At 36.8% G+C, this 26697-nt stretch overlaps 1 protein-coding gene across 2 annotated transcripts in view; it reads right to left on the bottom strand.

The window, feature by feature from the left end:
• Window positions 1-26697, bottom strand: part of Prkg1 (protein kinase cGMP-dependent 1) — a 1151895-nt gene that overhangs the window by 985410 nt on the left and 139788 nt on the right. For both annotated transcript variants that reach the window (XM_051199947.1, XM_051199946.1), the window contains exon 2: window positions 9646-9812. In XM_051199947.1, coding sequence (XP_051055904.1) covers window positions 9646-9812 — 167 coding nt within the window. The remainder of the gene's footprint in view (window positions 1-9645; window positions 9813-26697) is intronic.

The following is a 26697-nucleotide window of genomic DNA, read 5'->3' as shown; positions in this document are numbered from 1 at the left end:
AACATACTCAATCTGTTGTCCATAAAACCAGTCCTTTAGTAAGAGAGGCATTCATCAGTCTTCACTTTATACCTGGTTTAGTCAACAGAACACTTCATTGCACCTTTCCCACTTCTTTACTGAGCTTTTCCGGCATGAGCACTGACTGCCCTTTTCACCATCTTCAATGGGATGCCTAGGGGCATCTTAACCTTCAATCTCAGGAACAAATCTCATAATTCACTCTCTTAAACATGAAGTCATCTCATTTCTTCCTACCTCAAAAACTGCAACCACCGCTTACTCCATTATTCACATAAAAAAATAAATAAAACAAGTAATGCATTCCTAATTCATCTATTATCACATCCTCAGCTAATTTATTTATGTGTTGCCAAATTATACCACAACCTCAATCATCTCCCATCTGTCACCTAAGTCTAAGCCACCATCACATTTTGTTCAATTAGTGTTATTACCTCCCACCTGGCACTACTAGTCCTTTCCGTGGCTCTATAATTCATTTGCCATAGACTGTGGTTGTGTGCTAAATCCATTTTTATAGTTATAAAATATAAGCCAAGCATGTCTCATCGACTCCCCAACTCTCTCTAAACGTCTGAGGACAAAGAAGCAAAGGTCAACAAGTGTCCTCTACCACTGCTGCAGCTTCAACCCATGCTTTCTAACAGGCCAACGTCCTTCTTGGGTTTCCTCCTCTGTAATCTTATAGTCACACACTTGTTAGTATGGTCTTTTCTTGACATTTGCCTGTCAGCTCCAACTTTATTTTCTGAGGGGAGCATTGTCATATCACAGACTGCCAACTCGCTGGGACTCATTAACCACCCTACTTAATTCCATTTGTTTCTAATATGCATCACCACCTTTTGCTTTTTCCCATATATACATTTGTCATTTTTCCTTCAAGCATCATCAAAGCACATACCTTGTTCAGTTCTGTATCTTCAATCCCTGCTACCATACAGCAATACAGGTACTTAAATCCTACATTTCTTGAATACAGAATAATTCAATGAATTCATAAGTTAATTCCAATAAAGAAGCCACTTTGAAAAACAAAGTGCACTAAGTTTTTGTTTGTTTTTGTGGGGTTTTTGTGTTTTTGTTTTTGTTTGTTTTTGCTGTTCTTGATTGTTGGGGATATCATAATTAAAACATTATTAGACTACTCCCTCAAAGACATACTGTGATATATTGTGAAAAGGAAACATCTAATCTGTAGGGCTTATTAATCATTGCTATGTATATTTGTTATCTGAAAATCAATACAAAGATAAACATTCCAAGAGACATTTTTCCAATTTTATATCATTTAAACTCTAGAATTGATAAAAATAAACAATTTAAATTCACAGGCTTGAATCCAGATATTCAAAGCCATCTTAAGTTTCTTTTAAGAGAACAAACAAAATGATTGTCAAAAACCTACCAATAGACTATTTCTCTTCTGAAGATACTTTTTCCTGCACTTGAAAGTCTTATCTTCAATACAGATTGATGAAAAGACCACATTGGTTTTTTTTTTTTTTTTTTTATGATAGAGCAATTCACCTTAGCAAAATTAATCAGATTAGGCACCAAAACGAAACTAAATAAATCACTAATACAAATATACTCTGTAATAATTCCATGATATATTAAATATGCATGAATTGTAAATTCCCTGGAATTTAGTTTAATACCCTTTTAAGCCATATCTATTGTAATTCTAAATCTCTGTGTGATAGTTATAGAGATTTAGGATGAAAATATTTTATTGGAAAGGAGTTTATGTAACTCCTTATTAACCTAAGCATAAACACCAGATTTCTGAGCCCTAACAGTTCAATTCAGAAAAAGCATGAGCAATGATAGGCTTCATTTATCAAGCAGAAAACCATTGCAGAATGCCAAAAAGAACATCTGAAATGGAGTCCATTGGTCTCTACACCAGGTCTGTACGTTAGGGTGGGCTATTAGTAACCACTGTCTGAAGCTCCCGTTTCAGAATCTCTGTTTTTCTCCCTTAGAGAATATGCCAAAACCATTGCACACTATTCGAGGATGCCTCATTAGAGGGGTGGATTCCAAGTGCATTAGTTTAGCCAGCTTCCCACAAAAGTCACTGGAAATCTTGTTAGAGCCTCCAAGGAAATACATGTGTGTTTTGAATCCACAACTGTAGAATCTTGTTAAATGTTTAGAATGCCCATCACCCAATAATCTCATGTGATGAGGAGTGAGGTAAACTTGACCTCAGTATCAAGTGTGTTATCACACTCTTGCCCAAGTACTAATCACATTTTTTTTCCCTCTGCCTCAACTGTACTATACTTGGTCTTAATTTTCACCCAAATAATACTTCCAAAGGTAGAATTCCTTCAAAATGAAGAGCAGAAAGACTGACATCTGAGAAAAATGAATGAGAATGGGAGGATAGAAATAAAATACAAAATCCATAATTAAAGTGAGAGTAAAATGGAAAAGGGAGACTTGCATTTAAAATGTTTGACTCGGGAACTGTATTGATGTTATCACACTGGTTCCTACCTTTCCAGCTACCATCTCAAAATTATTTGCTTGGCAAATTTCAATTATTTTTCATTTCTGAAATCTTCCAAACTGAGAAAGCCACAATACTACCTTTTTGAAATGTAATGAATTCAGTTCAACTGGTACAGCTTCATTTTAAATAGTCACACCAGGTTTCATTAGCTAGGGGTGCCTATCTGAGTCAGACACAGCCAGGTATAGTGGTGATGCCAGCATTTAGGGGCCCAAGGCAAGGGATTCTCAAATTTAAGATCAGTGAGTGGCCCAGTGTCTAAGACACAAGGCGACAACACTAAAAATATGCTTCTTCTGAACTAGAAAGTTTTCAGTAACACTGCCTTTGGTCAAGACATTTGGTTAGTTCTGTTTGAATTATACAACAAATGTTTTACTTTTTAATGATACATACAGACATATTCTTAGTATAATTTAGAAAAAAAATATTGTTCAGCTTAATCACCAAACCTGTCACTAAATGGTATATTATTATTTCAAAATATATAACACACTCAAACAAGAAAAAAAACACAAAGACACTACTCTGGAGAATTCAAAGGCATATTTCCCATCTCTCAGGATGATTTATATTCTTAGAACATTTTGGAAAACAATAGAAGATAGAAGTAAAATGTAAAATATTTTCCAGAATCTTATTTTGAAAAGGACAACTTATTTTAGATTATATTTTAGATCTATATTTTAGATATAGATATATCTATAGACTTTGTCTATAGATAATTAGTATTTCACTCTAATTCATGCCTCTACAGATACACACATATTCAAAAGATAACTGTTGTCCATCAGGTGTCACTAAGACATAAAAATACATGTCCTAGACAAGAGAAAATATTTACAATACTGATAATGACCAAGGGATAATCTTACTTACTACCCAATAGAAAAATGAGCGGACTACCGAGGACTCTGGGGGTAGGGAGATCCTAGGTATAGGAAAAGATGTTCTATCTCATTGGAAGTTGGAGAGAGGCAAGTTGAAATCACCAGACAGCACAGCACATCCATCCAGTAGGTTAGTTCAATGCTGGCCAAAAAAAAAAAAAAAAAAAAAAAAAAAATTCCACAAATAAAAGAAACAAAATGGAAATATACATATTAGCCACAATCAGATATGGTCATCGTAGTAAAAGCACTTTGAAAAGTTATTTGGCATCATTTAACAACCAAAAAGTACTTTCTGGGTGGCAGAAATATTAGAAGCAACACAATTATCATGAGAAACCAAAAATAGATACATGAAACAAAAGACCATATAAAACCATCAAGTGTCCAAAGTCCAGCTCAGAATTATTAGTGTTCTCTCAACACTACCCATGAGCTTTGCATGGTTGAGGTGGTGAAGAGGAAGTCTTGTGACTCATAGAATCTTGCAGGTTTGGAGAATGCTAATTCACAAAACTAGGAGCTCAGAATCATCAAGTTGGGGAAATGATAGAATAAACGTGATATGGTTTAGACACAGGAGTCCCTCTTCCACCCACACAGTTTCTCCTAGCAGGTGCTACATAATCACTGCTAAAATGCCTCCAGAGATGGGTTTGTGTCATCACATAAAGCTCCTCATTTCACTTTTGGAATATTTTAATTAGAAGATTATTGATTCTCCAGCTAACTCAATTTAAACTTCTTTGTAGATTGTATATATCTTTGGTTACCTAGAGTCATGAAAAATAATCCCATTTCCATATGAGAGCAGTTTATGTATTTGAGAAGTTATATTTTTTCTTCCCAAACTTTCCATATATAGTCAAAATATTGCCAGTTTTTGTAAATGTATGTTGAAATTCTTGAATGTACTCCAGTATATCTAAAGCTCTTTTGTACACCCAAAAACATGATACTTATTCCATGTGCCATGAGCTCCCTGTCTCCAACTCTGAAATCATATCTGAAATATTATTTACAAAATTGTACACTTGGCATTTAAGAATCTCCTACATTTGGAGTTGGGGGAATGGGAGAGGAGGGTGGTCGGAGTGCATGTGAGGGGGAAGAGAGGGAAAGAGGGAAGGAGGGAGGGAGAGGGAACGGGGATCTATATGTAAAAAAAAAATAAAATAAAATAATAAAGTATCTCCTTGTTTATAAGCTTTCATAAATACATGTTTTGTTTTGCTTTGATATAAGGAATTCATAAACACATTCTTTTGCATAAATAATACAAGTGTAGTTATCTAAAGGAATTATTAAAAAATAACATATTTTAACTGTATTAAAGGAAGATAGCATCTGGGTGAACATGAAAACCAAGCCGAAAAGGCAACACCTGATGCTAGAAAATAAAATGGTCTGTTTATCTTACTACGTTTAGTAAGAATTGTTTCATATGAAAATGTATTCATTTCCTTCATACACTCGGCAAGCATTTTGCATACTGGGAGACTTATTAATGTCCAGTTTCATATAAAATCCCTCTTTGAATGTCAGTATTCATGTCATTTAATTCCATGCAGAGAATAAAAATTTTCGAGGGGACTAGCAGTTACAGTAGGAAGGGTGTAAGCTTGCCACGGAGGATGGGCAGCACAAAAATAATAAGTAGTTGTGAGGATATGTAGCATATGCTGACCTGTGTCTGTGAATTTACCAAAAATGCATCAAACCAAGTGAGTTCACCCTGTGTAAACTGCTATGAATAATCAGATGCTGCTTAAAGATCATGTCCAAAAGTCCATTCCAAGAGTCCTTTCTGTCATAAGCTAAGAAGTGGCACTTGAGACTTCAGAAGTTTTTTTTTTTTTTTTTATTTAAATGTGAAAAAGTAAAATTGATGGCATTGATTTTAGACAGAAAAAAAATGGCATTTCCAGTGTTCAAAGAGTTTAATCCTAGACAGGAAGCACACAGAGGTGAAATAAGAATTAAGACAAGTCACAGATTCCTTCAGTGAGAAGAGATAAACGAAGGAGACTAATTAATGCCAGGTTGTCTGTAGAGAGTTTAGCTCACAGCAGAGTGTTAGAGGCTTGCCAGGGAGCCTGAAGGATAGAAGATCTGAAAAAAACAACCCTAGTACTTTTGTGATGAACCATGGCTACTCAGACTCAACAGACATTTTTCCTTCTTGCAATCATATCATTTTTAATAGTACAGTTTGATACTGGGCATCTTTTGTGAATCTGAGAATTGGAATATTCATAATAAACATGTTCTTGTTATTTCTAATCTGTTCTTGGAAAGTTAGCATTACGGAGTTCTTGGATATGGGAAATCCAGGGCTCAGCTTCATATTTCAATATACGTGTGGAATAATTTTATTACAAATGATCTAACCTCTCCAAGCATAAGCTTTTCTATCTACTAATGTGTAGATACTTAGACATATAGAATAATTCATTATGAAGGCAGAAAGGTTAATAATTAGCAAGTGACTAAACAATATCTGACAAGGGAGCATTTAAATAAGTTATTGTAATTAGCAAGTAACTCATAAGAAATGCCATAATTCCACTGAGACACTAAGCAGCCTTTAGATTAAAAAGAACAATCTGCTTCCACGGTTGTGCAAAGCCATCTCTTAGCAAATCAAACACTTAATCAGAATAAAAATTAGTAATCCCCACTACTCAAATATCACATTACAATCTTAAAGAATACTATATTTTGTATTCTCAATTGCTGCATCAGAAATTTATTTCAAGTGAAGGTAAATGAAGGTTTACCTTTATGATAAAAAGACAATGAGTATTAACTGACAGTACATTATAAATTAGGCCAGTGTCTATTTCTTTATGAAAATAAGCTAGAATATAAAATACATGGTAAACCATTTATATATTTGAGATGTTAAAGGAGACTTAGGAGTTCTTTCTTTAAACCTATAGTATCCCAAACAATTATTGAAAATATTTGAAAGTGATGCTTTTACTGGGTTGTAATTTTGTCTGAAAGGATCATTACTCTACAGTGAAGCCTGAAAATTAGGCTGCTTTCTTTGTCAACTCCCTCACTATTTTCATGAACATCTTGATAGTAAGCTTGTGAAAGATCCTTCAGAGCCAATTCATTGACTGAAGCATGCAGTACTCTTTATAAATATTAATGTTCACAGATGAAAGATCCCTTCTATATCAAGAATATACTGCTGTAAAAGCTTTGAGAAGATCGAATGTGTTGACTTAAAAAACCTAATTATTCAATGAAATACTTCTTCAATTAAAATTTATAAAAATTTAATGACAAAGTTTTTAAATTTAAAATATTTTAACATAAAAATAAAAGCACACAATTAACAAAAGTTATATTGAGCGGACTTTAGTTTCTGTTTAGAGAAAGGCTGGCATCAGTTAATAGAATTATGGTCCTTTCATTGAGTTTATTAACAACAATCAATAGCATAAACACAATATCCATGACAGTGAATACTATTTAAAATCTTGTTTTAAAAGGACAATTAAAACAGGGTTTTCAATAGATAATTATGATGGTATGCTATTTAGTAAATCTAACAATAAAAATAAAAATAAATTTTTTAAATTAGTTTGAGGCAATAGTGAAAATGTATATTAATCTTTACTAAAAGAAGTAATATAGTCTCTGATGAGTATTTTGTCCATTTTGTTATACATGAATATACATGGATGAGAAAATTCTTGTTTTATTTACTTTTTTTAACCTGTGAGGTATTAACACTGCATCATAGTATTTAAACAGTTTATTTTGCATCATAATATTTAAGTTATAGATAAGAGAACATCACACAAGGACATGTATTTCAAAATATCTGTTTAACTACACAAAGATGTGTTACAATTGTTTAACTATGTAAAGGATGTGCTGCATTTGTTTATGGTACAGAATATTTGTTTAACTAAAAAATGTGTTGCATTTGTTTAATTATGTAAAGGCAACCTATCCTGCCTGCTCATTGTTTCACAACATACCTACCTGTAAACCCATTCCTATACGTACAATTCTCTGTCAAGTATATAATATTTATATCTGTGCTTACTGTATTTTTGGTTTTATCAGGAGAAATCTTAGCTGAATATTTTCCCTTTTCAGCCATGAGCAGAAGCTAATGTGAAAATATTAAAATGAAAGATGATAGACACTACTATGCAAGAACTGAATATTCCAGAAGACTATAAATAAAAATTAAAGGGTAAAGCATAAAGTCACACATTACTTTTCAATACACTTTGAAGCACCGAAGAGAAGCAAATAAAACATTATTATTTTATTATATTTCATTCTTTACATCAAATACTCATTAAATTATCTTATTTAACTTCCCTATAATCCTTAAAATGGGGGGGTCCAGACATTACCAATGTTAATAATAATATTTTTGGCCAAAAATTCTGTTTTGTGTTTTTATCTTGATGGGAAACATTCCCAGCCTTTCCTATTAAAGCCAGTAACCTTTTCAAACTTTTTCAGTTGTGGTGACCAATAATACTGCCGAATGCTGCCATGAGGCCATGAGGATCTCCAGTTTTCAAAATGGGTTGTTGAAACTCAGAGAAAGCAAAGGCTCACCAGCTTATAATTCACACCACCAGAGGAATGAGGATACAAGGTGTATTCTAAGTGATTCATATAAAGTTGCTCACAGAAGGGGGAAGGGACAAGTCCCCAGAGCACAGGGGAAGTGGAGGGGACAGTGAATGGAAAGAGAAGTAGGAGAAAGAGAAGGGGAGGAGAGGAAAGCACATATGACTATGAAGATTGAGTCAGGGTAGGAATAGAATAGAGAGAGAGGGAGAGAGAGAGAGAGAGAGAGAGAATGAACATAAAAGAGGGAGCCATTATTGGTTTGAAGAGAAAACTGAACCTAAAGAAAGGTCTAGAGACCTACAAGATTGCCGCCAACTAACAATTTGAGCAACCATGGAAAGTCTACCATAAATGCCCTTCCCGGATAGTAAGATTAACAACTAACTTATGCATCATCATGGAGCTCTCATCTAGTACCTGTTGGAAACAGAAGAAAACACCCATAACTAAACACTGAGTCGAACTAGAGTGCAGATGCAGAGGGAGAGGACAAGACCAGGTTGCAAAAACACATAGAGACAGCTTACTTGAACAAGGAGGAGCTAAAAAGAAAATGTGACTTTCCCCAGCACATATTTTATCTTAATGAGCTAAAACTTGAAAGAGACGATAGAATTCGTGAATCACTCAATATGAATGCCATTGACTGAACACTGGCCATACATAACAAACCAAATATAACTTTTAATGCATGGATTTCTGGACTCCCTTTCTTCTTAGCTTGTCCAGACATAATCTCAGATTGGTCCCACAAAGGTAAAACACACCATTATAAATTCCACATTGGAAACAACCATTATTAAAGTTTACTTAGGCATAAAATATGTCTATAAAGTAAATGGATGAATTATTTACCAAATCAATTTCTGTCTTAGTCTCTGAAGGTTTATGAAATCTCCTACTCTTCTTTTTAGTTAGACAGCTCATATCCCATTCAGTCTTCGTTGTCTCTGTGACATATATGCAAGTGACTGAAAACATCATTTTTACCCAAAAGAATCATGTATTAAAAGTTAAGGGTAGAGTTGAAGATTCTAATTACCTCACCTAAAGGACTTCCCATTATCTTACATTATCACCATGCTCAACAGTGCAATTGTGTTCAGTCTCATTGAGTTAGCAAACAATGCTGTTTTCACACTATTGAATTTCTCTAGTTGGGAATCCTTATAATAAAATCCTAAACAACAAAACTTCATCTGTAGTGAGATAGTCCTTCTGTGGCACTGACCACGCCCATTGGGGGGTGGAGCCATGGGCGGAAGTGACCTGTGGAAGGAAGTCGGAGGGAGAGTCGGAAAAAACTCTCTTGCTGGCGTGTCTCGGTCAGGAGAGGATCAGGTTGAATTTCCTGGTGTTCATCTGTCTAGGTTGTAAGTTATTTCTCCCTGAATAAACATCTATTCGGCCTATTTGTTTATCCTGATCCTTATTTAACCGCAATATTCATCTAATTAGACAACATGGTACCTGGTGGTGTAAAATGAAAGAATGAAGATAGACATTGTTTCACAGAATATATTGCAATCCTTGTGAAGATGAGAAAATTGGAAAGGAGTGAGTGGTACAGGAACAGATTACTAACCATACCTTCCATGACATACACCAGTGATCCCACATCGCCTTCCTTGATGATGCAGCTGTCTTTGCCATATTCCACTGGGTACATACAATCCACAATCTCCTGGATCTGTGACAGCTCCAAGTTCTTCATGAAGTCATTGTCAAGGATGGCCTCCTTTATGAGATCCTTTGACCTAAGGCAAGAGAGGGAGGAGTTACTGACACACATGACCAGCCCTTCATAGTTCTTGGGGCTCCGTGGAGCCATGCAGTGTTCTGGCACACAACAAACAAATCTTCTTGAAAGGCAGAAAAACAAAGCATCATGACAGCAGAAAGAGAGCAAGAAATTTAGTAAGAAATCTAGTAAGTGACCAACACGCAAACAGCAAGCATATAGTTTCAATTTGTTTTACAGTGTTTTAATATACAAAGGTTGTGGGGGAAAACCAATGGATGCATATTAAAGTGTATAATCTAAGTGTATAATCACATCTAAGAATAGATATGAATTAAGCTTAAAATCATAAAATAAATAATTTTTACTCTATATATTACATCTTACATGCATCATCTACTAGGCTTTATGTTTTTAATTTGTTCTCTTCTGTATACCATATTTCTGCTATTAATGCCAGTTATGGTATGGGTGCTCAAGACATAGTCTTGATGAAGAGTTTTAAGGAATAGATGCCTAATTAGCTCCTTCAAATAACTGGCAGAAATGTGACAACTTTTCATCTTAATGTCTTCCTTCTGAGGAAAACATTGTTTCTCCTAGCATCTTCATTTAGACTAATAAGACAGACAAAACTATGCTGAACAAGATATTTAAAAAAAACATGATGTAGATAGAACTAGAATTAAATACAGATGATAAGTAAGAAAGATATAAACAAGTTTTGCAATTGGGATTCAGTGGTTATTAGTGAAGACTGATAGAACTTTAAAAAGTGTGATAACTTTATTCCCTGGGGGATAAGAAGTTTTGCACCACTTACAATGGGTATAGAAACCAAAGAGAAAGCAATGCTAAGACATATATTGTCATGGGGAAGATAATCATACTTTAAGTCAGAAACTGCGTTTACTGAAAGCTGAGTCCTCGGTGGTACATGTGAAGCAGCACATTTGGAATTTTGTATTGAAAGACTTAAATTTTTCAAATGTGAACACAAGATGGCCTTTGTTCATGCTGACATTGAGAGTACACTTTCTCAGAGAAATAAACTTCAGTAGGGGCTGCTGACTGAATTATCAGCCCTCACCTCCATTTCCATATGACTTCCCAGCTAAGTCTAACAGGCCTGATCACACACTGTGAGTCACAATGATTTGGGTTTAAATGTTAAAAAGACTTACATTAAATTAAAACTATTTACAACTTTATTTCTATGAAAAACTCTGAAAATGGATGGCTATACTCTGCTATTTAAAATGAATTTGGAAGAAAGAAGCATTGGAGGCATTGGGGGTGGGAATAATGGAGAGATGTAATTATATTATAACCTGATTTTCAAAATATTTAAATAAGTTTATGCATAGAAATAGAGGCATAGAGAAAGCTGCGATATTTTATGTGAAAAGGCACTATACATAATAGTTTTAATTTTTATAAAAACAGTAGGCATTAAAGTTACACATAGTCAGGCCTTCAGATAGCCTGGCCAGCTCTAAAATGTTCCTTGCTTTTCTGAATTTCCATTGTATCATCTATAAGATGCCATTTTAAAGAAGAATTTTAAAAACACATAACAGCTTTCTATGTAAAGCCTAGTGACAATAAAAAATTACGTTTGGTAAACAGTGAGGAATAAATTTAGTAGTAGTAATGACTGCAGAAGCAGCAATAAGAGGAATAACCAAAGTGTCCAACCATGACTTCAAACAATGTAAGATGAAATCAACAAAATTTTGACTTTGTGGCCTTTTGTGAAGGAATTATATTTTTTCCTTCTATTTTTCTATATTTATAGTTTCCATGTTTCTGAAGTTTAAAATGGGTTTGTATTTTTTTTGTAAAAAAATCATTTTAAAAGTAAAGAAGCAGTGGTTACTTTGAAGAAAAAAAACTAATCTGTTTTCCATTTAATTAATGATCACAGACCATGATTGGCATCCAGGATATGACTTTTCAGGAGGTTGGCTTTTATACTTGACATCCTGCAAGCCCTAATGGCAGGAAGATTCACTTCAGGAAGTTACGATGATAGATGGGAAAGTATTAAGAGTCTCAAGGCATCTTTATTTTAAAGGCCCTGTTTCTGAGGCAGAGTTCTTTGGCTGCATGATTTCTGGTGTTCTTACTTATTTTTAAATTCTCATGTGCCAGAAACTTTGTTATCAGGCTAAAACTGCATTGTTTCTTTTCAGAGTTTAAAACAAGATGCAAAAGTTGTCTTCAAGAAGCTTGCATGCTTAACTATCTTTCTCACTGTGACCTCACAAAGGCCAGTGGCACCCTCATATAGACTCTCAGATATATTAATTTTTAAGTATTTCCACAAATACCACAAATATCATCAAGAAATTCATTTTACCAAAGGCATTTCCCTTATATAGAGTGCTATTGAGTTATCCTATGAATACAGAAATAGTGGAACAGGGAACAGCAAGACCATCCCTGTCAATCATGCACATTTCCCAAGCATTTAGTAAGGGCTGCCAGAGCATTCTAGGGACACATGTTTCTCAAATTTCATTTGGGGTGAGATATCACTTAATCTCATGGCTCTGAAGAAAAATACTCTAGGCTTCACAGGTGCACCTATGTCAGCATGGAGCAAATGTGTTGGGCTTTAGGTGAAGTTCAATGTTAAGAGTACTAACATTCATGAAATCCTGGCTTTAGTCTTCAACGCTGCAGAAATATAAACAAATGAATAAATACTGATTAGTAGAAGACCCATGACATCATTTATATCTCCATGTGGACTTTGTCAAATGACACACTTTGTCAATAAAATATCACAAATTATCTCTGCACCACAACAAGAAGGAAACTTTGGACCTCTGTGTGAAATAGTTTATTCTGGCTCATTTTATGTCAACTTAAAACAAGCTAGATCAACAGAAGAAGGAGCCTTAACTGTGAAAATAACACACATAAGATCTGGCTGTAGGCAAGCCTGTGTAGCATTTTCTTAATTAGTGATTAATGGGAGAGGGTCCAAGTCCATTGTGGGTGAGGCCACCCCTGGGTTCTATAAGAAAGCAGGCTGAACAAGTCATGAGGATTGAGGTGGTAAGCAGTACTTCTTAAGGGCCTCCACATACCTCCTGCCTACATGTTTCTACCCTTAAGTTTCTGTACTGGCTTTCTTAGTAATGAATTATGATGTGGTTAAATAAGCCAAATAAACCCTTTCCTCCCTATTTTGCTTTAGTCATGGTGTTTAATTACAGCAATAGTAACCTTAACTAAGACAGAATTCCAAGCAGTCCTGGTCCAAAACTCAGGTCCTCCTTTTAATAGACAGTTTAGGCCTTTCCTGTAGGAACCTGAATAAAGAATTCACAGGCAATTCCCACATGGCAAGAACAAAATAAAGCGTTCTCTGTGTTGTAAGAACTAGCAGTCAGACAAGGATCTGACCCTAGCACATGAGCTGGCTTTTTGGAACCTATTCCCTACAGTGGAATCCTTGCTCAACCTTGATGCAACAGGGAAGAGCTTGGTCTTGCCTTAACTTAATACGTCAGGCTTTCATTGACTCCCCCTGGGAGGCCTTATGCTTTCTGCAAAGTGAATGGGGGGCAAGGTGTGGAAATGAGGTGGGAGGAAAGAACTGGAGAAGAGGAGGAGGGGAAACTGTGGTTGGTGTGTAAAATAAATTTTAATTTTTCTTTTAAAGAACTTTCTCCACAATCCTGAAATCTTCATTGTTGTTTTTAAGACAGAGTTCCCTCAATGACATCCAAGGCAATAATAATAATGCCACATGCAGCCTTCCCCAGCAAAGTAAGAATTACATCTAATTCTTTAGTGTGGAAAGAACTTCTAGGCACTGAAATAGTTGCAGCCATTAAGATCTCTCTAAGCACGGAAACCAGCCAAAACAATCTAATAACTGAACAGAAAACTTGTATAATCAACCATTTAAATAAAATAAATTAGTCTCTTTATTTCTCAGTGGTCATCCTTGGGCTAAGGTATCAGGAAAAAGTGATCCATGCAATTCAAGCTCACTGTGGCCTTGAATATGGTCTCTGCAATTAGGAACTTCCACGTCCTATTCCTGTTGATAATCCACAGCCTTTCACAAAGATGTAGTCCTTATAAGACCTCCTGGCAGTCCTAATCGTGGAAGTCATTTCAGAAAGATAACTCCACCTATCTTCCATGAAATATTTGATCAATCACCTATTAGAGAATAAATAAAGTCTCTCTGACTGCTACTCACTTAAGATCTTGTTTAGAATGTATTTGCTCTCTGCACAGTCTTCCTGGGTCAACTCTACAGATATAACTTGCCTGAGAATTAATATGACCAGCTGACATTTTTTTAAAGGTAAATTTTAATTGGCTGATCCTATTGGCTAATTTCAATATTTCTTCAAAATTGATAACCTGTCTACAATGACTTTAGGTCAGGATGTTTATATCCACCAATTCACCTAGCAATTTTCCAATCTTATAGAAAGAATATGCACGAGGAAATAGAAAGACCTGAACAAGGGGGAGCTCATGGACTCCCAGACTGACAGCTGGGAAACCAGCATTGGACCGACTCCGACCTCCTGAACATAGGCCTCAGTTAGAAGGCCTGAGCAGTTTAAGGGACCTCTGACAGTGGAACCAGTATGTATCCCTGGTGTATGAAAGAACTTTGGGAGCACATTCTCCATGGAGGGATACTCCCTTAACCTAGAGACAGTAAGGAGGGCCTAAACCCTACTCCAAATGACTTGACAGATTTTGATGATCCCCCTTGGAAGGCATCACCTCCCTGTGGAATGGGTGGGGTTGGTATAGGAGTGGGGATCAGATTGCATGGGAGGGAGATAGAGAGGGAGGAAGGAAGGGAGTAAGGGAGGGAGGGACAGGAAATTGGGATTGATACATAAAATGAGAATAATATATATATATATATATATATATATATATATGATTTATAACCTTCAGAGGCAAAAATAAGTATTTACTGTATAACATTTGCATTACCAATCCAAAATGTAAAATAGCAATCAATGTTTTCACAGGTAACTAATGACATTAATTTTTTGATAATGTATATGGTATATATTTTTACACCATATAAAAGCTGTAAAACAGAAAATTTAGTTTCAGTGCCATAAATTATGAAATAAGATTAATTAATTCTAGAAATAATAAGGAAATCTGGTTTGCCCATAAAATATTCATTTGCTAAAATGTCACTTAGATGATAATATACACTTTCACCTTTTTAAGTAAGGTCCCCCCATTGTCACCGACTAAGAATAATAGCAAATAGCTCTTGAAATCATAGACTAGCTGTGAAAGGTAATAGAGTCTTATATTAATGACAGGAAAATTATCATTCTTTGTATGTGTTCATCACTCTTCAAATGAGTCAATATTAAAACTCACTCATTCAACTATTCAAGTCATTCAACTGTGAAGATATGGACATACACATTTGGTCATTCACAAAAGTGACCCTAACCTAAAATACAGCAGTCTCCAAAAGAGCCGGATCAAACTCTTGTTCTCTAAGCTCTGTCTTTGATATCACAAAAATGAATGTTAGGCTCCATACAATATAATAAATAATAAATAATAAAAGTGCTTTAAAGTGTTTTACTTGAAAATAAGTAAGACCATACTCATCATACTGCAGAATATTAAGAACTATACTGTTTCATCTATTAACAATTAACTCTATCACTGATGTCCATTTGCCCTTATAACAAAACTGTGCAACGATTGCAAAGAAAACATGACACATGGCCTAAGTTTATATGCCTAGTTGCATTTTAACATCACACAACATTTTTGAACCTTCAATGAGCTAAATAACTGGATTTTTGGAAGCCACTTGTTTCCAGGGCAGACAACACAATCAAACTATGAACACTCATTAAATTAGTCATCATCTTTAGTATCCTCAGAACATAGTTGGTTGTCATGATGTCAGTGCCAAGTGCCTTATACCTTCACCACACTACACATTGTCATTTCAATTGCTGAAATGCTCTGGTTTCTATAATCAGCAAGCAAATGAATCATTTTAAAACAATTAGTCTCTGGGAAAAAATTACCATACTCTTTATATGTGCATGCATTCAGTAGCACAAAAATAGGATGATCTCCTACTAACCCTGCCTGCCTGCCTCACACCCCAGTGTGTAGATTTTCCCTTGGGTGAAAATAACGAGTTGGTTAATTCACTCACGTCATCTCATTTCAGGAAACTCAAGCCAAACTTAGCCTGTTCTACTACTTGACACGTCTTAGGAAGCAAGAACTTTGATAGACCTGGCCATTTTCTCTCCAAATACTATTCTATATCAGGGTTTAATACATGAAGGACTCCTAATAATCCTGAAGAAAACTTTAAAACAAAACTAAAAAGTTAATTCTCAGTCCTAGTTGTAAAATCTGTGTGAGTCCTAAGCTTCTGAAAATAAGTGGGAAAGCTTAGCCCCAAGTGACAACCTAAGTCATCATCACAGTCGCAGTAACTGGACTATTATTGATATGAGTTAAATAGCTACTTTGTGTTCTGCAATATACAAAATTCTTACCTCATTTATGCTTCATTGTGGTTCTCAGTGTTCATTAAAGTAGAATTCAGAGCAGTTTTCAAAATGTTACTCACTTAGTGACAGGCAGAGTCAGGATTTAAAGATTCATCTGTTTGGCTTCTGAGACCACACTTTACCTAAATGCTTCAGCTTCTAGTTCTAAAATTAAATTTATTTTCCAATTTCAAATTATTATCCTAATTGTAAGATCCAAAAGTAAATATTGTGCTACAAAATATGCAAAGGTAACATTTGTGTTTGGATAAAATTGTCTTTTATCTGAAAAGACCATTTTATGTTTTCTAAACATCCCTACATAGAACCTTTCATTCTATAATACCTTAATCTGAGAAGAAGGTAGAATGGATATGGCTATTATGCTTGTTTGGCATATAAGAAAATACAGGCACCAAGAAGTGCAAGTATTAGAGAGTTGATGCTCAAGATCATTGGCAAGCAATCAAAAATACAAATCTTTGCTTTTTATAAGCATGTTTACATACCTTCATGCATATTCTCTGTCACTCTGTTCTTTGTTTCTATGTATCTCTGTCTATGCTTTTCTTTCACACACTTCAACTTTTTAATCTTCAAACTCACGCAGATAAAGAACAATAAATTCACCATAGGAGCAGGAATTTGACAATAATTCTGTGGCCCAGAAACCCTTACATAGCAATTTTCTCCCAGATGACATCCTCCAACTTGGAGGGAAGCCCTTTAAGACACAGGATATTTTAAGTGGGGTGGTGGTGGGAAAACACTCCATCTATCAGAGGAGCTCCTTAAGCACAGAAAGTAAAGTACTCAAACATTTTGGGGAGTCTCTAAAAATGATGAAGAACTAGACCCCCAACTCCCGTGCATATATAAACAGTAAGGACTTCTGAGAAACACAATGACAAGTTAAGTTGCCTAAAAGTATCTCAGACCACCAGATGCCTTGAGGAAATTGAGGCAACGAAAGCTCCCAAGAAAACACTCATACTGGCCAAGCTACCTGGAAGAGGCTCAGACCAACTAAACTAACTAGAAAAGACATTCTCCCACCTCTTGAGCTGCCTACTGGTTAAGCAGTGTTCTCAAGGTTTCCAGTTATCATGAGTTGGCTTCCATTCTGGACTGTCCTTTTGATGGCACACCTGTCTATGAGTCATTTCTGGTCCATTAAATAACCCCTCACCCACATAAAACATATGGGTTCATGTAGTTGGACTTGGGTGGTATCCACACTTCAGTCTGTTGTCAGTTCCCTATAAGGGGTGAGTACACATTTGCTCATGTCTCTCTGGGAATAATTTCACAGAACATGGGGGAGGGGAGGTGGTTCATTCAGTAAAGTGTTTGAGGCTCAGGCATGGAGGTTGGAATTTAGATCTCCAGCACTAACATAAAAAGACAATGCTGGAGTAACAAAGACAGGAGGAGCCCAAGGGCTTGCTTAGCCATCCACTCTAGCTAAATCAATGAGCTCTAGGTCAGAGAGAGACCCTCACTCAAAATTAAGATGGAGAGCTATAAAGAAACCTGATGCTAACAAGAAGCATGCACCTTTAATCCCAGCACCCTGGGGTCAGAGGCAGAGGAAGAGGGATCTCTATGAGTTTGAGGTCAGGCTGGTCTACAAAGTGAGTTCCAGGACAGAGAGATGCTGACTTTTGATGTACACACACACACACACACACACACACACACACACACACAAAATAAAAGTAAAGTAAATTTTAAGCATTCACATTGGCTCATCCAGGGAGATCCATCTCTTCTATGGAGCAATTCCTCCTGAGCATAGCAATGGAATTTAACTGAATTGATTCTAGTGTGCTTACATTTCCTTTCTCGCCTTTTTTCCTCCCATTTGGTGCCTTCTGTACTATGTGGCCTCTATAAAAAGATATGGAAGGGGAATAAAGTCTATGGAATTAAGATGGATAAACATCTAGATTAGGGATCTAGAAGAACAACTAAGTTGTAGAACACTTGCCATTATATAGGAGGCTCTATGTTCCCTCCACAAAATGCACCAAAGAAATAGAAGTTTTCACCTTGTCTATAGGAAAAAGATAAGGAAAACCATCAAAATAGTAATAAAACCCATCATTTTAAACTTATTTAATTAACTACCTATCATATGGCTTTATTTCAGGAATCTGCATATGGTAATAAACAGTAGGAACTTTGCACATAAGTATTTTACACTAGAATCTAATATGTTGATTTTATAATATTAGATAGATGCCTCTGTGTAATGATCTATACACTGTATTCTGAATGAACTACCTTAAGTTTTCACTGAAGAAGATGGAAAGGGTTTCAGGAGGCAGAGAAACGGGAAGATAAATAAATGTGATTTCATATCTTTCACTTACTACCTATATATCATGTAGCATGCTGTCCTCTGAAGGTTTGTCCCTTTCACAAGCAAATAGTTAATATTTATTATCTTTTCAGTACAGCACTTCCAGACCTAAAATTCAGGCACTGCAGGTGTACCCAAGCAGTGGTGACTGACAGGTTTAAAATGCAGCCACAATCTCCCACAGAGTGATTTAAAGACTAAATTAAGGTTGCTGCCAATAAAAATATATTTGGGGGAAATAAACTCTACTCATAATTCTGAAAGATGATCACATAGTGAGGTCACTAGAGTATATATTTCAAAACAGTTAAAAGGGGATTTCCAATATTCTCACAGTGAAGCCATGATAACTATTTCAGGGGTTATGTATCTAATGCATTTCCTAGTCTGTTCATATATTGCAACACAACCTTGCCTACCACAAATTAATATTTGCCTATTAAAAGAAAACAAAGGTACAGGAATTACTAGGTGACACTCTGCACACAGACCTCTCAGGGCTTCTACTTTGCTGTCACCTTCTGGAATAAATGAGACTAGAGACAGGATAAAGGGATACAAATAGGGTGAGGAATCTGTGGAAATACCTACACTTCCCTCGTGGATATTCCAGGTATAAGTGAGACTAATATATAGGAAAGAGCACTTGGGGTGCATATATATAAATATATGTAAATATATTTATATATTTATGTCCTCTTATGTCCCCTATCATTCCTCCTCAAATTGATGACCCATTCTATAATTGTAATAGTAACACACACATAACCTAAGTCCACTTAGTGTCACTCTTGGGTACATGTGTTTACGGCAGATCCCTTGGAGTTGAACAATCTGTCATAGTGCCTATGTTATTTCACTTTAGCCTTTCACCTCCAACCCACACACATAAAAACACCTTAAAGAAACAAATAACCTTAGTAGTAAAAAAAAAGAAAAGAAAATAGAAAATACAACTTTAGATTTTTCATCCCACAACCCATCTTTAGAAAATTCTGCCGTGGGTGTGTAAACCTTTTAGTTATGTGCTCAGTCAACTTTTTCTGCTCTTCATCCACACATTCAATCAGTAAGGCATTCCTTGAATGTCTTATATCAGACCTATACTAGGCACCATATATACAGGAATAAGTGGAAGGAGACCCCAGTTTTCTTGGGGCTCAGAAGATAGCAGAAAAGGGAGATAACACAATATGAACACATATAGACAAGTATAGAAAATGTCTGAAAGGTTAAAAAAATAAAGGTATATACTGCAAAAGATTAGATTGTGGTAAATGGCTGATCTGAAACAAAGACCATAATGAAAATAAAATACATAGGTGGAAGTTTAAAGATAAGATGAGCCACCCTATGGAAGACTTCAAGGAATGTATATAAACCAGAAGAAGTTGATTATTTGGGGATAATATTAGGTTTTCAAAACAGCCCGCCAAGTTTGAGCTAGAAGCTCTTAGGCAGGATTGAGGGCAGTTTGAGATAAATTTGCAGACTTGAGCAGAGTCTGGTTTAGACAGGAACCTGCAAGCTCTTTGGAAAGAACTAGACTTTTGATGGAATGTGAATCCATAAGGAGAATAAAATGAGGATAGTAAGTGACATGCCATGAATTTTGCTTTTAAGAGATCACAAGGATTTCAGTTAATAAATTAGGACAATGTCGTGTGAAAGGATAAGGAAAAGAAGGCTCAGAAAGGACTTTGAGCACTGATTTTTTATAATTAAACATTCTAACAACACATGTTCCAAGTTTGCTTCTCTGTGGCTGTGATAAAACACTGACCAAAATCAACTTGGAGAAAAGTGACTTATTTGGCTTAGAGGAATAGATGATCACTGAGCGAAGTTAGGGCAGAACTGGAGTGGAACAGGATCTGGAGGTGTGAACTGAGGCAGAGACCATGGAAGAATGCCATTTATGTTTCTTGCTGTGGCCTTTTCAGCTTTGTTTTACAACCCAGGCCCACCCACACAGGGAAATGCTCAGTTGCCAAGGCTTTGAAGAAAATGTACCCCAGAAATGCCCACAGGACCATCCGATGGAGGCAATTCATCAACTAAGGCTTCCTTTTTTTTCTTTCTACCCAAGTGATTCTGCTTTGTCTGAAGCTATCAAACCTTAACTTGCACAACATAAAGTCCAAAGATACACTGATGACAGGAGACGTGCTAGCATCTGATAGCAAGAAAATACTAAAAGTCTTGTTTTCTATAATTAGATCATTATGTTGCTATAAGAGCAGATAAAAATGTACATGAAAAAAAAGTATAAATTCTGCAATTCATACCTTTTATTTTCTCACATGCAAACCAGGACATTCCCAACAGCCTCAGCGGGATTTGCATAGCACAAGGGACTTTGAGGCGCACTGTATTACTGTGCGCTCAGAACCAAGGCTACAGTCAAGGCCACTGCAGCAACAGCCTGAGTGCCGCCAGAAACATCTCAGATTCATTACACATTTGATTTTGAATAAAATTTTCATCATTGTACATTCATTGACCTCTTCTGTTTACAATTTTTTATGACCTGTACATTTAGTTACATTCCCCTATGTGGGAATACAACCCACAGTTACAAAACTGGGGGCCTATATTAGAAGGGTGACAGAAGAAATGTGTGGAAATGTGAACAGCTCCAAAGCATCATTTTGCAAGTGAACACTACAGGACGGGCACGACGGAAGTGAGAATGACAGACAGAGACACACCCTAAATATCCAGCTGGGGTAAATCCATGTGCATCGGTGCTGTTTCTCAAGAAAGCTTAGGCTTGAAGAAGTAACAGGTTTCCCGAGATCAAATTAACTCAGAAGTGGGGCTGAGGGAAAGAAGGATGATCTCTAATCTATATAAGATTAGAAACAGCAAAGATCTGGAAAGAGGCCTAGGGCAGTATACATCTGGAAAGACACATTTCAGAGGTACAATGGTTGAAGTTCCTTTTGATCCCCACAAGAGCCACATTTTTAAAGATTTATTTTTAACATCTTAAATTATGTATGAGGAGGGTACTGTGTGAGTACAGTATGTCTTCAGAGGCCAGAGGTATCAAATGTCCCTGAAGAAGGAGTTACAGGTGGTTGTGAGCATCTGGCATGGGTCATGAGATCCTAACTCGGGGCCTCTGTAAGCACAATCCAGGTTTTAACCACCGAGTCATCTCTCCAGCCCCCACAACCATAATGTTTAATATGAACAACTTCATATCATTGGTCTGGCTAGCTCTGATAACAATCATTACAAATGAGCCCTGTCCTTTAGTCTAGCAATAATTAACACTGCTTTCCCCAGACTTATCCCTGTGGGTTCATTCCTTAGATTTCTTTAAGCACATGAGTTTCAGAGTAACTTAAATTTTGTTGGAAACAGAATTATGCAAAAAGACAGTAAGATGTACTGTCTTATGTTTTGTAAAGAGAATTAAACACACACACACACACCTAAATAGATGTATAGGAAAACTTGTAACATCTATTGGAGTAATGGCTGTGTCTAAATAACCTGGTGTCCTCCTCATTTATTCAAGTAAAATGGCAATCAACCAGAATTAAATCAAAATTAGACCGCCATCTTGGCAGTGAGACGTCTCCCTTAATGTTGAGAAAATACACTTGTTAGCAGCCTGACAGAATAATCCATGCAAGAAACTGGCTTAGCAGATTTGATTCTCATGCCAACTTACTGCAGATAAAGAAAAAAAAAAGCATCAGGGAGGAAAGGCAGGCAATAGAGAACATCAAAGTGACTCAATATTAATCATAGTTTGAGTCATTCACCACCATACAAGCCTCATTACCCACCCCTCCATTTATTTCCTAAGCTGAGAATTGTGTTGTAAATGACACCATTCAGAGGAATGACTGTGCCATGGGGATCATTAAGAGTTCTATCCGTATATAATATTTTGAAGTTCTAAATGTCAGTACAGCCAAGCTTTTGCACATAATAAAATGAATACCTTCTTTTACTTTGGACTCCTCAAGTTATCATCACACTTATTTATTCCTTATGTTCCCGAGGGATGTCAGCCACTTAAAAGTCAACTCCTTCACTACCTCTTTTGAAAACATGATGTTAGAAAATGTATAAATGAAAGGTAAATAATTTCAATAATCGAGACCCAAAAGGACAAATGTTGTATGTCTTCTCATACATAATGTATGTTAACATTTAAGTTTACCATGTGTGTATGCTTCAGTGCAAATAAGCACAGAGGTTGGGTAGCTAGTAAGGGACCAAAGCAGGGGTTGGTGGAGAGGTCCACAGGAGGGGAAATAGAATATAATGTTATAGAGAGACAAAGGGAACCCTAGAAGAAGAGGATCAAATGAGGAGACAGGGAGTACAGGGTAAAGAAGAGAATCTGAGGAGAGACAACTAATACTAAAGGCCTCTTGAAAAGTCACACGGAGACCTACTACTATAGAAGCTTGTGTGTGTGTGTGTGTGTATGTGTGTGTGTGTGTGTGTATATGTGTGTGTATGTGATTTAAATGGAGTCACCATATGGTGGGAGATACAATGCTTCAAGTATCAGAAAATAAAACCCCTAATGCCAGAAATGAGTTTCATCTTGTTGAGTCATTGACTAAAGGGGTCTCAAGAATGCCCCCAAAAGCACAAGATATTAACAAGGCTATTGATTACCTTCTGCAACCTAACAATAAAGCTGCATTGCCAAACAAATAATGTACTTATATATCAAACATGAAGAATTTGAGCAGGTACGCAACTAGGAGTTTTGCCCCTACTGACTAGTGTTCATGCTTCTGGGGGGGGGGTACTCTACATGCTACCAGATAAAAGTGATTACATTTTACTTCTGTATTACCCAGTGAAATCCTGCAGCCTACAATAGAGACCTGCCTACAAGATAAACTGGTGTAATGGGGGCTGTAGTGAGATAGTCCTTCTGTAGCACTGACCACGCCCATTGGGGGGTGGAGCGATGGGCGGAGGTGACCTGAGGAAGGAGGTCAGAGGGGGCCAGGAAGGTGCTCTCTCTTTTCTGGCGTGACTCGGACAGGAGAGGATCGGGTTGAATTTCCTGGTGTTCATCTGTCTAGGTTGTAAGTTATTTCTCCCTGAATAAACATCTATTCGGCCTATTTGTTTATCCTGATCCTTATTTACCGCAATAGGGGGCACTAATGTTATCAGTGCAATCAACCACGTTTTGAATGAATTTAAGACCCACTCCATGAGATGGGACCAATACTTGGCCCTGCTAGAGTGACCGAGAACCATGGGTCTTAGGTGAGAACCAACTACCATTATTCTACTGAGGAAATATACCAATAAAACAACTCCCAATGTCTTAGTGCTATACCCGTAGATCACTGCATTACTCAACCCTCATCAAAGAAGCTTCTTTTTGCAGTGCACAGTTATTAGCACAGATATCCACAACTGGAATATTAGAAAGAAAAACTTTGAAGCACTCTGCCCTAAATGATCACCTTCTTTACTTTTTGATTCTTCATGTTCAGTTCAAGCTCATTTGTAAGTATAGATTATTACTGTGGAGCTGCACACTCAATTTCAAATTATTCTAAATCCTATCTTATCCTCTCCCATTAAACCAATGGCTTCCTTAATAGACTGTGGGAACCCCCAACATTGTGGAGAAAGTCCTTGTAGTGAGTTTCAGCTTAGGCTCACCCCCTGCCATGTCGAGAATCCCAATGTATTTCTTTTTATATCAGCAGTGGTCAACCATTTCTTCATCATACCTTCAAAGCCCTCAGTAAGATTTTAGTCATCTTACACTGTAGTGTTCTCTTCCTCATATTTTAGTATCAACTGATCTTAAGGGGTCATTTGAATTTGTTATTCCACATTTGTCACATAGCTTGCCATAGCAAAACTATCATAAACCACACTACTTCCCCAGTAAACTTGAACCTGAAATCCCATTGATAATTTCCCAATTCAGTAGATGCCTTTTCTCCCCCAGAAGCCTAAATAGCGCCTTCCAATGCTTTGGTTGTTAACCAGGAGGAGGAAGATTCTTCTGTATCTTGCCTCAAGTTGTGCATCAAAAGTAGGGTTGTATCATCTAATTCCGATGGGCAACGAGTAGGAATGCCAAGAGCTTGTATTGTGCAAAAGCTCTGGAGCCACCCTGGCTAACAATTTGGTGGTCAAATAAAACTTGTCTTGGGTTTCTCACATTCTAAATGTACTAAGTTTTTTTCTTTCTTTTCCCCCATGTGGCTTAGTTTTCTGTCTTTCTTGGTCATTCAATTTTTTTTGTTCATGCCAGGGAACCAACTCAGCAAATCTCCTAGACAACTGTCATCACTCTTGATACATGTAGAGGACTGGTGCTTACTCAGGGTTGCTCCTCAGAATCATTCAGAATGCTTTCTTATATAACCCATGGCCACATTCCCAGAGGTTTCATGCCCACAGTGAGACAGGCCCTTCTACATTATTCATCCATCAAGAAAATGTACCTACAGACATGTCTACAGGCCAGTCTGATGGAGGCAATTCCTCAGTTGATGTTTATTATTCCCCGATGACTGTAGCTTGTGCTAAGTTGACAAAAATCTAACCAGTAAAATATTCAAGTGCTCGCAATCCAAAGTAACATTCTGGAGGGTGTAAAGCAATGTTACAGAAAACATCACACTTTATCAGGAATTGAGTTTACAATAATATAAATGCTAAATTTAAGAACAAAAGGACAGTAGACTCAGAGAAGCACAGGAAGCCTTTGGCACATGACTTTACATGGAGTCACAGAAAAGAGACAGAAATAATGAGGACATGTCTTCTCCCAAACATTCTTTTCTTAGCTAATAAAGCACATATTTGCTCAGTTCCCATCTCTCTCCCATTTATCTCTCCATCCATTGGTCCCTCTGTGTCTCTTCCTCACCACTTTCTCCTTATCTCTTCCACACAGATTCTAGCTCTGTTGCTTCCACTGTGGCTATTTAATCTTCATATTCCTTGACACTTTACTCAACACGTTTTTTTCTTTTCATTTAACAAACTCTACTTAGATAATCTTACAAAAACCTGTTCCCTACACATTTATATTGCCTAAACCTTTAGACCCCCCCCTCCACTCCCAACTTTCTAGAGCTTCAGGAAGTAAAGACATCACCTGCACAGGTGTCTGATGCTCACTCTGGTCACAAGGAATGTATGTCTGGGTTTTCTGTACACCTACTTTTCTTCTAGGTCTCACTCTCAACTACAAGCATCACCACTGACTGACCAAGCTGCTGAATACAGCGACTTTTAATTTATTTCTTTCCCCACATTATCGCGGTTAAATAAGGATCAGGATAAACAAATAGGCCGAATAGATGTTTATTCAGGGAGAAATAACTTACAACCTAGACAGATGAACACCAGGAAATTCAACCCGATCCTCTCCTGTCCCAGTCATGCCAGCAAGAGGGCCTTTCCTGGCTCTCCCTCTGACCTCCTTCCACAGGTCACTCCGCCCATTGCTCCACCCCCCAATGGGCGTGGTCAGTGCCACAGAAGGACTATCTCACTACACCACATGAGTATCTAATCACTAATATATATGGGTCATTTTTACCTCTAAATATTTCTAGTTATCTAGGTTTTAATTGTGTTTGTATGGTGTATGTGTGTGCACATGTATGTGCATATGATGTATGTGTGTGTGCAGATATGTGTGAGAGAGATGGAGGGAGAAGAAGAAGAAGAGAGAGAGAGAGAAAGTTTGCTTGTATTTGAAGGTCAGAGGTCAACATTAGTTGTCTTTCTCTACCACTCTTCACTTTATAGTTTTGGACATATTCTCACATCAAACCTGGAGATCAGCAATTCAACATGAGTGAATAGCTAGTGAGCTATCAGGGTACTCTTGTCTCCACTTCTCAAACCTAGAGCTACAGACATGCAGCATCATGCCCACCTTTCTACATGAATGCTCAGAACCCAAACTCAGGTCTCTGTGCTTACGTAGTAAACACTTTACCAACTGAGCTACCATCCTT

This window comes from Phodopus roborovskii, unplaced genomic scaffold (assembly GCF_943737965.1).
Source record: "Phodopus roborovskii unplaced genomic scaffold, PHOROB, whole genome shotgun sequence".
In the NCBI taxonomy this organism is placed as follows: domain Eukaryota; kingdom Metazoa; phylum Chordata; class Mammalia; order Rodentia; family Cricetidae; genus Phodopus; species Phodopus roborovskii.
The sequence above is the reverse complement of the archived record's forward strand: the minus strand, read 5'-3'. Positions and strand labels throughout refer to the sequence as shown.